The sequence below is a fragment of the Mustela putorius genome, unplaced genomic scaffold, assembly GCF_011764305.1.
Source record: "Mustela putorius furo isolate JIRA1106 unplaced genomic scaffold, ASM1176430v1.1 tig00000785_pilon_pilon_pilon, whole genome shotgun sequence".
In the NCBI taxonomy this organism is placed as follows: Eukaryota; Metazoa; Chordata; class Mammalia; order Carnivora; family Mustelidae; genus Mustela; species Mustela putorius.
In genome coordinates this window covers 192,394-204,877 of record NW_025421480.1, presented here as the reverse complement: position 1 = coordinate 204,877, position 12,484 = coordinate 192,394, and the positions used below count along the sequence as shown (strand labels likewise).

The 12,484-nt window shown below is 33.8% G+C and overlaps 1 protein-coding gene across 4 annotated transcripts in view; it reads left to right on the top strand.

Annotated features, from left to right (window-relative positions):
• KIFAP3 (kinesin associated protein 3) overlaps nt 1-12,484 on the top strand; it is a 178,659-nt gene that overhangs the window by 141,947 nt on the left and 24,228 nt on the right. For all 4 annotated transcript variants that reach the window (XM_004756680.3, XM_004756679.3, XM_045084583.1 and 1 more), the window contains 2 exons: nt 129-318; nt 7,229-7,328. In XM_004756680.3, the coding sequence (XP_004756737.1) occupies nt 129-318; nt 7,229-7,328 (290 nt within the window). The remainder of the gene's footprint in view (nt 1-128; nt 319-7,228; nt 7,329-12,484) is intronic.

Here is a 12,484-nt window from a genome sequence, read left to right as displayed (position 1 = left end):
ATTAATTCTGACAGGTATTTTAATGTTCCCTTTGACCCAAACAAAGAGCCTCTAAATTAGTACTAATATCTGAGGGCCAAGGTAGTTCCTTTATAAGCTTACATAATATACCTATTTGTTTTCAATAGGAATATGATGAAGAATGGGCTAAGAAAATTCAGAGTGAAAAGTTTCGCTGGCATAACTCCCAGTGGCTGGAGATGGTAGAGAGCCGCCAGCTGGATGAGAGTGAGCAGTACTTGTACGGAGATGATCGCATTGAGCCGTACATCCATGAAGGGGACATTCTTGAAAGACCTGACCTCTTCTACAACTCAGGTAAGGTGATGACCAAAGCAAAATTAAATAGCTTGTGTGCCATAAATAGGGATTTTGGTCGACCAGCCTTGCTCGTTCCCAAGCTTTGGAAGCACTTCTTGTAGTATTTAAGTGGAGTTCTGCAAATAATTTTAAAAGTACCATCCATACACACCATGCAAACCTGTTAACTCACCTTTTTTTCCAACTTAGTCTTTGATGTGACCTCCATAAAAAAATGTTGTACCCAGGAACATTACTCTGAGTTTATTACTTTTTTTTTTTTTTTACTTTTTTTTTCAGTGTTCCAAGATTCATTGTTTATGCGCCACACCCAGTGCTCCATGCAATACGTGCCCTCCTTAATACCCACCACCAGGCTCACCCAACCCCCAAACCCAGTTTATTACTTTCTAGACTGTATAACTTAAAATGACATTCTCAGGGTTTTCATTTTTACTCTATTTGGGATTTATTTAAATGTATAACTTAGGGGTGCCTGGGTGGCTCAGTGGGTTAAAGCCTCTGCCTTCGGCTCAGGTCATGATCTCAGAGCCCTGGGATCGAGCCCTGCATCAGGCTCTCTGCTCAGCGGGGAGCCTGCTTGCCCCCACAACCCCGCCTGCCTCTCTGCCTACTTGTGATCTCTGTCTGTCAAATAAATAATAATCTTTTAAAAAAATGTAAACTTAACTAATTTATGTTTTGTTTTCCAATGTATTTCATTATACCATGGTTTTGCTTTCATTTTGAACTAGTTAACTCTACTTGGTTGGGAAGATTTAGACACTTAAACCTTTTTCCTTCTAACTCTGCTAGTGTTTTTAGGGTAAAACTTAATTTTTATATAAATCATATACTTATAACTGTTGATTCTGTCATACTGCCTTTTCCAAGGATGAGCTTGACACAAAGATTTGGTAAGTTTCTGCATATTCTGTCAAAGTGTTGCACTGTTGCCAATACTAATATTACTTCATTGAACTCATTTAGTTGTGAGGAAGAAAACAATTTCTTTTTCTTTTTCTTTTTTTAAGATTTTATTTATTTAGTTGACAGAGAGGAACACAGCTAGAGAGGGAACACAAGCAGAGGGCTTGATCCCAGGACCATGGGATCATGACCTGAGCCAAAGGCAGACACTTAATGACTGAGCCACCCAGGCACCCCAGGAAAAGGATTTTTAATTAAGATCTGTAGCAGGTTGGATATGAAAAACATTAAAATATTGTGTCTCAATTAATGGCTTTTTCCCCCTGCTATGTATTCATCACACTTTATTTTCATAATTTTGTTTTGTGCAAATTGCCCATAAATACTGTATTATTTTTATACTTGGTATAGATACTAGAATCTTGGGAAATTGATACTTTACTTTAAAAATTAAATTAATTTATTCCAAACTGAACTTTACAGTAGTTATGAAATACTGCCTTGTGTTTCAAACCAGATGGAGTAGATCATTAATTTCAGCTAACCAGAATGCCTTAGTTCAGTAATGGCAAGCAGCTGTTCCTTACATATTCAGATATTCATGAAGTAAAATGATGTAAAATATATATGATATGAATTTTTTTTTCAACCAGAATCAGAATTCTGTAGAATCAGGTTTCTTGCTTTGAAGATTGATGGCTACTTTTCAGTGTGAATCAATTACTAGTTTCCAAAATTGAATAAAACTTTTAACCATCTCAGTGTTCAACTTTGTTGTTTTAATATGATTAGAACTTCAGAACAAATTTCTAAAATTTATACCACATTCCCAAAATTAATTTACATAGGTTAACCTCTTAAAGTGAAAATCATAAATATTTTTCTGAGATATTTTATAATTAAAATGTACAACTTGTGCTTTTGTGAGAGATCTGAATTATATATATTTTTATATATCAAAATTTAGAAGCAACCACAGCTGATGGGAAAATAAATAAATTCAAGCATTTGAGGAGTAGAATATAATCATTAGATATCCTTATTTTTTTTTAATCTCTGTAGACTGATGATCTGGTAGACATTTAACAGTGGAGGTTACATTGCAATGAGTTTAATAAAGATAAAGGTCTCATATCAAGCCATCTATATTATTTTAGTTTATTTGTTATTTTCCCTAGTTCGTGTCCATGAATAGTTCAACTAAATGAATCTGTGGTACCTCTTGATGCATATCATGAAACCTAGATAACAGCAGTCTCTTGTCTTTCACTGTGTGCAGTTGCATCTTCAGAAACACCAGAGAAATTTGTAAAACTGCAGATTTGTTTGAACACTTGAGCCATCTTATTCAAGTCCCCGGTATGCATGAAACTATAGGCTGCCTCTGATGAAAGCAGCCATAGTAGCTTTTCAGCCACAGAGGTGAAGTTAAGTGGCCTGTGATCCCCTGGGTCTTATCTTTTATGTTAAAATGAAATAGCATTTGTTGCTGCCTACTCATCAGTACTGCCCTCTATATTTTCAAACTGTTAAATATGTGAAAATACGTGTTTCTCTCTTTTTATTCTTTTTTTTTAAGATTTTATTTATTTATTTGAGAGAGAGAGAGAGATCACAAGTAGGCAGAGAGTCAGGCAGAGAAAGGGGGAAGCAGGCTCCTTGCCAAGCAGAGAGCCCCATGTGGGGCTCGATCCCAGGACACTGAGATCATGACCTGAGCTGAAGGCAGAGGCTTAGCCCACTGAGCCACCCAGGCGCCCCCTTAAAAAGCATCTTAGTGTTGTCAAAAGAAAATAGGAATCTACAATCTCCTTTAGTTATGGTATTTTTTTCCTTAGAGTCTAAAATTATTGTGAATGTAGTCACTGAGTAATTTGCTATTCCATCATAAAAATGATGCTGTTTGCTTTAACATGTTTACCCACAGAGGAAGTATAATTTATAAAGCTGTCTTACCACTACATATTTCTAAATGACTTTTTTGTTGTTTTTTCATCAACTTGCTGAATCTTAATCTTAGCATTTAATATGTGAATATATTTCTGGAATATGAAGCTTACAATGTTTGTTTCTGTCTCAGGATTATTTGTAAAACCATAGTTTTCGGGGCGGCTGAGTGGCTTAGTGGGTTAAGCCTCTGCCTTCGGCTCAGGTCATGATCCCAAGGTCCTGGAATCGAGCCCCGCATTGGGCTCTCTGCTCAGCAGGGAGCCTGCTTCCTCCTCTCTCTCTGCCTGCCTCTCTGCCTACTTGTGATCTGTCAAATTAATAAATAAGATCTTGGGAAAAAAAAGGTAAAATAACTCAGTATCTTCTTATATATATTGTTACTGAAATAATCTTTATTTCTTAAAGTCAAATAAAAACATAATATTGGGCTTTTTAGTGAATGAGTCAAAAGTGAAATTGTGACTGTCTGGGAGAAAACAGATATCAATAATGAAGAAACTGAGAAAAAGAAATTGCTAAAATAGAAAAATCAAAACTTACCGAGCTACACCTTATAAGACATATCACAGAAACATACAGGTAAACAAAAACTTTTTTTTTAAAGATTTTATTTATTTATTTGACAGAGAGAGATCACAAGTAGGCAGAGAGGCAGGCAGAGAGAGAGGAGGAAGCAGGCTCCCCGCTGAGCAGAGAGCCCCACGCAGGGCTCAAACCCAGGACCCTGGGATCATGACCTGAGCCGAAGGCAGAGGCTTTAACCCACTGAGCCACCCAGGCGCCCCTATTTTACCTTATTCACAATCTCTATAAGCCAGTTTTTTACTGGGTTGCAAAAATCAGAAGGTTGAAAACTGAGGGTTGCTGGGGGGAGGGGGCTTGGGAGAGGGGGATGGGGTTATGGACACTGGGGAGGGTATGTGCTTTGGTGAGTGCTGTGAAATGTATAAACCTGGCGATTCACAGACCTGTACCCCTTGGGATAAAAATATATGTTTATAAAAAATAAAATAAAATAAAATAAAAATCAGAAAGTTGATAAATTACCTGTGCTCCCGATAAATTTGCTTTGATTTCTTTCTTGCCCCAGTATAGACCCCATTTTACTCATAGTCCTATTTATCATCATTACTGGGAGCACCTCAAAAAGGTGTGTTGTGTAGCTGTGGTCTAAGAGGCTTCATATAATTGAGTAACCAAAAAGTTTATAAAGCTGTGCAGCTTACAAAGGGCTCTGGTGTGTATCATCTCTGTCTTCTGTTTGTTCTCTGGTAGTTTAAATGTTTCATGAAATTCTTTGGTTCCTTGTCGCTATCAAGGTTAGAGTAGGAGCTTTGGAAGAACATTCTTAGGTTTAGCTGGATTTTGTAATCAGGAATATATGATTCCTTTGTATTACTTCTATAAAAGAATTAATTTGGGATACAGAATGCTAAGAAACAAATAGGTAATTCCAAAGAAGTTGAGGTGTTTGAGTTGAGGATTTTATCTAAGATGGAATTTCACTTTTATTCCTCATTCTTTCACCTTTTTTTCTCATTCTAGTAAAGAAAGATTGCCCATACAGCAGAGCTGCCTAAATTTTGTCAAGACATTATAAAGGACACAGTAGAAGCTATAATTTACTGAATGAATTGCTGTGCTCTCAGATTATTAAAAATTAATATAAGTATAAAAGTTTATAAAATTGCTGGCTGAATCTTTAAACTTAGACATTTTTAGTTTGATCTCTATTTGATGAGCTTCTAGTTTGTAGTTCTCTGTATTTCCTTTATCCTTTTGCTACTCATTTTTCCCTTTGAAGACAGTGGGAGCTCCAAATCAAAATGAAGATGTTGAGAAATGGATGACAGTTTTTCATTTAATTTCTTCTTAATCCAGTTTACTTCATTAGGTCATGTTTCATATGTAAACTTTTAAAATACAATTCATGTGTCTTTTTATTTGGTTGTATTTATTTTCTGGGTATCAGAATCCTCTATAATACTAGCATGCTGAATATCTTTGTATTCACTTTCAAAGAGCGATAAATATTTTATTTTGGCACGCTACTTAGTTGTGTTCCTCGGAAATTCACAGATTCCTTAAAACTTGACCTTTAATTATTTGGTTTTAATTTAACAGAGGAACTTACTGATTTTTGTGGTCTTAACCTTGTTAATTTTAGCCGCACTCCTGTAAGAAGTCTTCAATCCATGTAAAATATTATTGCAAACTGCTTAATTCTCAATCTGTTGTGTCTTGGCATTTCCCATAATTTCATTTTTTGTAACCATTTTTGTTTAGCTGGTCTTTTGATTTATTAACTTTTCGAGAACATGGAAATTGGACTAAATATTAGATACTTTTAAGCTACCTCTTAAATATTTAAAATTTACTAAATAAGAGATTATACCAAAGATACTCATTAGCAATTCAACAATTATATAATAATACAAATCTTTAGTATACGATATGTAACAAAAAAGGGGTACAGGGGTCGTACAGAAATACAAATCACCTCACTTAGTCACTTGCCAACACTATTACTTAATTTCACTTGCCAACACTATTACTTAATTTTATCATTCACTTGATTTGTAATAACTTTGCTCCTCAAATAGATTTTGTCATTAATTGCTACCAGTCTTTCAAGACTCAAATCAGTTATGCCTCTGCCTCCCTCCTCCCCAAGTAAGATTTTCTAACCCCTACAGAGCACAGCAATCTCTCTACACCTTCCTCTGCCTGCAGCACTCATTCATTACTTACATCCATTCCTGCTGTGTGTCATTTATTAAATAAATGTATTATTTAATTGCATCTTAAGTGTTTGCCTTATGTTTCACTTAATTTAAAATTCTTGAAAACAGAAATTAGGTATTGGAACTTTTTGTAATTCCCCTAGAACCGAACAGAGTATTTTATGCAAGTGGTAGATGTAAATGACCATCTGGTGAGTAAATAATTTGCTGCTTACTATGCCAACTTTTTAAACAATGTTGTATGACCTAGCCCACATTTATCTATAGGTCACTTAACAACCCAGAATACTTTCAGAAAAGGAAACTTCAAAAGCCCTGCCAGCTTCCCAAGTAATTATTACAAAAGCCACATACAGAAATACATTTCTTTTATGCTTGGTCAGCCCAGAAACCATCACTTACAGCTTTTTGCCTCAAATTCTTTTCTTATTCTTAACTGATTCATAATTCTATCAATAATAGGTTATCTTAGATTATATTAGAGTAAATAAGAAAGTAGTATCTTTCTAAAATAAGCAGGAAGCAATAATAAAGACTTAGATAAAGAAAAAGGAGTACTTTATAAACAAAGAAAAAGAACTTCTCAAAAGCAGAGTGGTGTAGAGCAAATTAGTATAGGTAGTCCAATAAATCTAATAACTCAGGGCATGACCAAAAAGTAATTGAAACTTATCATGAAGATTAAATCATCAAGGAGTAATATATTATGTTCATTATACTTTTTAAAAACACAGAGAATATAAAATACACTTCCAAACATTTCTAACCCAAGTTTGCGTGTGTATTTTAAGGCTGGCACTGAAAGTGTCGAGCAGTGCTTACTTAGAAATTAACTCACTTGAAATACCTAATTTCTTAATTATTCTACACAAATGAAGCAGTCTGGGTGTGAAATTACTCACACCATGTTGTTTACTGTCTCGTTGTCTTTGTTCATCCTGGTTTCTTAGCGGGGACCATCCTTACTATCACATACTACTTCACCTCACCCCTTATTTTTTCTCTGTTTTTATACAAGACTATAAGTCCCTTGGAGGCAGAGATTGTCTTATTTATCTCCGTGCTAGTGTAGTGCTACCACATAGTAGGTGCTCAATAAGTGTTCAGTTGTTTTGCTGCGTTGTTGTGAAGGCTTAAGTATGTATTGTCTTATCTTGGTCCCAGAGAGAGTAGCATGTCGTGCTAACATTTCTCTTTCCAGATTAAATATACAGATTATTTTCTGTTGTGTTACTTCTTAGCATTATTTCCTTTTTATTCCCTACCAATAAGTTTCACTAGTTACCAATTTTCCTTCTTTCTAGATGGATTAATTGCCTCTGAAGGAGCCATAAGTCCAGACTTCTTCAATGATTATCACCTTCAAAATGGAGATGTAGTTGGGCAGCATTCATTTCCTGGCAGGTAAATAGTCTTTCAAGAAAAATCTAATATATGGTGTTTCCCTTGTTTTTTGAAAAATTAGAATTCTCTTCACTCCCCCATTTCTCTGTTTTCATTAAAGAGGAAAAAAAAACCTCAATATTTTCAAGAACATGCTTGTTTGATATCAAATTAACTTATAGAGTCGCATTTTTTATATTTAAAAAATGAAGATTGCAGATCTGAAAAAAAAAATGCTTCATCACTTTGGAAAATACAGGCTGTCCATTGAAATAGACAGTTCATTGCCAAATTAATGAACTCACATTGTTTCCTAAGTGCTTTCCAAAGCCAGGAAAATATAAGAACACAATACATGTATTTTAATAATTACTCAGACATCACTGTTTTTAAAAGTTGACACTTTGATTCAATTGAAGACTATTCTTCCCTGCATGGGATTCAAATAAAATATTTAAAAGAAAAAAAAAAACAAAACATGGTATGCCAGCCTCATTCTACAATTACAGTGACGTTTCTCCCAGCAGATACTCACTCTGTTACTGGTGTCATAGATTTTTCAAATTTTAGCAGAAAGTGTGCACAATATTTTCCTCTTCATATCACTCTTAGGGGTGTAATATTTTCGATGTAGTCTGACTGTTGAAATTTCGCATTACACTGGTTCAGTGAATGGGTAGAGACTAGTTGCCCTTCAGACTCTTTTTTTTCTTTAAAAAAAATTATGACCAATATGTTATAATTCTTAATGATCACTTATAATAAGCCATTTTAATCCAATAATTAATGTAAACAAAATTGATCATCTGTCATGCGTAGTCTGTTTTATGAATATTCTTCATTTATTGCCACCTGCACAGCAGTGTTTTAAAGCAAGTATTATTGCAGCCATTTTACAAATGAAGAACTCAAGTCTCTAACAATTTAAATTTAAATAACCAAATCACATGAATAGGGTGGGAGAGAAGAAAGTTTGAACTCCGGTCTGTATGTCCCCAAAGTTTAGGTTCTTTCTAATATAAAATGATGCCTAACTTGGAAGGAAACATAGCATACAGTAGTTGACTTTTAAGTGTTTCGGTCTTTTTTTTTTTTTTTTATCACAGCTCACATAAAGCAATACATTTCATATTGCAACCTAGTGCAAGCACAAAGATATGCTATATATATGTTTATATATTTGTCTATATATATACATATCTATACATATAAGTAAAACAAAAAATTTGTTAAATGGTAATTATTCTTATTACCTGTAATGCACAAATATATATTGTTTTATCCTATTCTGTTTCATCTTTGAAATACAGATTGCAGCCTACCAATTTCAGAGTTCATTGATGGTTGTGACCCAAAGTTTAAAAGCATGTTGAAAACGTAGGAGTAGTACACGAAATGCAGTATAACATCATATATAGTTCCATATTCTTTAGTGGACTCAGGATTCTTTATTGGACTTTAAATAAATAATAACACTTCGGAAATAGTTTCATTGGTGTACTGGATTGTCATGGTAAGAAACTCCTTGCCTCAGGACATAAAAGTTAAACATGGTTAAATATCAGAAAGCATATGGCTTTTGATTGCTTCTGATGTTTCTGTCTGTATTAGCTATAATTATTTAAATAGAGGCTCTGTTTAATCATTGTAACTACTATACTCCATCATGTGACAATTCACTGTAAGTGTTTTCTGAAACATAATTGGAAAAGGAAGAAATGATTTGGGTGTATAATCCTAATTATTTATATTGAAATTTTTGCTGATAGCATTACAAGATCAATTATTGTGCCATTTATGTTTCACTGTGAACAAAAACATTATTTTGGTATCTCCTGCAGATCTTGCCAATTTAAAGAAAGCAGACTAATACTAATCATGCATTACTAATTTCAGAAAGACTTGCCTTCATTTTTTAATATAATTACATGATTAAGAACCTGAAACTTTCATTAAAATTGAATATTCAAGCAGTGGACTTAGGAGCTCAATCAGCAAAACCTCATTTCTGGTTTTCAAAAATGGTCATTTTATAAAACAATAAAAGTGTTTTAAGAAATACAGGTACATTGGGGCGCCTGGGTGGCTCAGTGGTTTGGGCTGCTGCCTTCGGCTCGGGTCATGATCTCAGGGTCCTGGGATCGAGCCCCGCATCGGGCTCCCTGCTCCGCAGGAAGCCTGCTTCCCTCTCTCTCTCTCTCTCTCTCTCCCTGCCTCTCTGCCTACTTGTGATCTCTGTCTGTCAAATAAATAAATAAAATCTTAAAAAAAAAAAAAAAAGAAATACAGGTACACAGTAAAATGTAAATTATATATTGTGTCCAAAGGTTTCAGGATTTTATTCCCCAGTTCTGTTAATAACTTTTTTTTTAATTTATTTTTTATTTATTTTCAGCATAACAGTATTTGTTATTTTTGCACCACACCCAGTGTTCCATGCAATCCGTGCCCTCTATAATACCCACCACCTGGTTCCCCAATCTCCCACCTCCTCGCCCCTTCAAAATCCTCAGATTGTTTTTAATAACTTTTTTTAAAAAAAGACTTTGGGAAAGGCTCTTTCAGTTGCTTCGCAAGGAAAAAAAGTATTTCAGTAGCTTCTTTTACATCGTAAAAGATACATCACAGTAATGTTTGGCTTAAAGGATTAGCCACAAAACATACTGTAGACTATTTTTTCAAATCAAAGGAGTGAAATACTTACTTATTATAATCATTTTGATTTGAGAATTGTTGACCTGTAAAAAAAAAAAAAAACTTCCCCTGAGAAAGTTATGTCTTTCATCTCTTGTCTTTTGTAATTTTTCAGGCCTTAAATCACATAACTGTATCATTTTCTCTTTTTATTTCCAGAAGAAATAATTTACAATGAATTTCCTCAGTTTTTTGTAAGTAATAGATCAAATAACAAGGGACTGTAAATTGTATCAGCAGAGATGCAGAGAAAGTATACAGTATAGCCAAATACTCATGGTTGCTTTTTGCTACATTTTGTTTTATTGACCTACTCTGGAATCATTTACTCTTTCTTTTATTCAGTCATTTTTGGTTAGTTAGGATTCTCTTTTAATAGGATTTCTATGCTCTTCTTTGATAGTAACAAACCATGGATCTAAACTCTGGCTTACTTTTTAATTCTGCAAAGATTTAAGTATTTTAAATTGCTACATAATTATTCACATACTTAGCATGATCATTTTTGCTACATACTGTCCCAGATGTGAAATTTTAAACTAATGGCTACCTTTTAGCTTCTGATATCCAGTAGGTAAATTTAAAGCCAATTAGACCAAATAACATTGCCTTAAAATACTACTTTTGAAACTGTTTGCTTTAACAAAATAGGAATATTTTAAACAAAATGAGTATTTTTTGAGAAATGTGAACAGAGGGTATTGGACTCTTGTTCTTCATCTCCTTTGGAAAGATGAGAATATGCAGACTTCATGGGCAGCATGAAAAATTGGAGTTAACTATGAAATTTCTAAGTATAATGTCTTGATTGAATTCTGAATATTGAAAACACTGTTCTTTAAATACTTGTAAAAAGTGGAAACGTTACCTATTTTGAGGGGTTTTTTCCTTTAAATCAGGGAAATTGTCCAGATAACTTAAAAAATTTTGCCTGTTAACTTTATCATATGTCTTTGATAAAGAAGCACTGTCAAGTTAAAGAATGTTTTAAAAGTTAATGTATAAATGTGAATTTTTATCTTTACCATTGTTTTTAATGATTCGAGAATGTGAAATGATAGGACAGTGCCAAGTGGCGTGCTCTCCAGCTAGTATTCATGGCTTCTCTGTCCTTGTAGTTTTTTAACATATTAGTTCCAGTGGATTCATGTAAAGTAGATGATCCCACATTCCTGAAAAGTAAAAAATAAATTTCTAATTTGTATGATAAGAGAGGTTTTTTTAATTGGTCAAAGAAAAATTCTTCACTTTATTCCTAAAATGACAAAGTTTAGTAATAGGACACTAAGCCAAATTTAGAGAATTATTTAAACCGCTTAAATAGGTATTTTTTTCTTAAAAATCTAAGTCAGGGGATCCTTCTTAATCTGAATGCCTACACTTTTGCAATAAACCAAGGCAGTTTAATTGGAAACAGTGAAAATTGTTAAACTCATCTATCCTATTCTGCAGGGGAGACTGGATGTTTGATAAAATAGATACTGGCAGTTGGACAGCAAAAGCAGGGTTTTAGACATGTGTCACTATCGGTTTGAACCTCTTGGCGCCAGAATTTCCCGACATTTAGAGGTGATGCAAAATACATTAGGGCTCCAAGGCATTAGCTATAGAGTTGCCAATCCCAAAGGGTTAGATGTAAATCTCCTCCCCAACAACACTCCCCCGAAAAAATCTGAATTGGTGTTAGAAAGTAAAGTGGAACTTGCTATTAAAGCTAATTAAAAATAATAGGAGTAGGACTCGCTTATTTTCCTCTTATATACAATATATCTGCACCATATTTTTGAACCGTTTTTTTATTATAACTCTTACTTTTCAAGACTAACAAGAACCTCATGTTGAGTATTTTTAAACTGCTTCCAGCTTTTACAAATCAGTTTTTGTTGCAGTAAAAATGGTCCATTTTTCTTTTATAGGAATCCAATTTTCATAAACTGGGAAAAAAATTGCAGAGACTGCTTAGGTTTCCTTGGGGCTTTGAAAAATATTTTTCAGAGGGCCTGGAGTTCTTCTTTGTGGTTGGCACAGTGATGTCATTTACTGACCATTTCACTGGAGTCAAAGATGAAATAGATGTTTGCATTAACTGAGCCATCTGATTCTTACACTTTCATTTTCTGTGTTTTAGATAGCTTTTCTCTTTCTTTCCTTTCCTGAGAATACTTTGACATTAACTATTCTGTCCATTGTATACATTATATATTATATATACACACATTTTAGTCCATTCTTTCTAATTTATTTTTTCAAACATTTAAGTCACAGTTGAAATGGTAGTAACACTTTTTAAAATCATCCTGAGTAGAACTAACAAATTAATATAGAGAGAAAATCTTTTATCCAAATTTTAAAATGTGTAATTTTTCCTGAGACAAGGATTCTACATGTCAAAATTAGACTTATTTCTTTAGCTTTCAGGCCACTTTAGTTATATTCAGCTATTTAGTCAGTTTTTTCATTTGAAAAAAGTAACCCCAAAATTA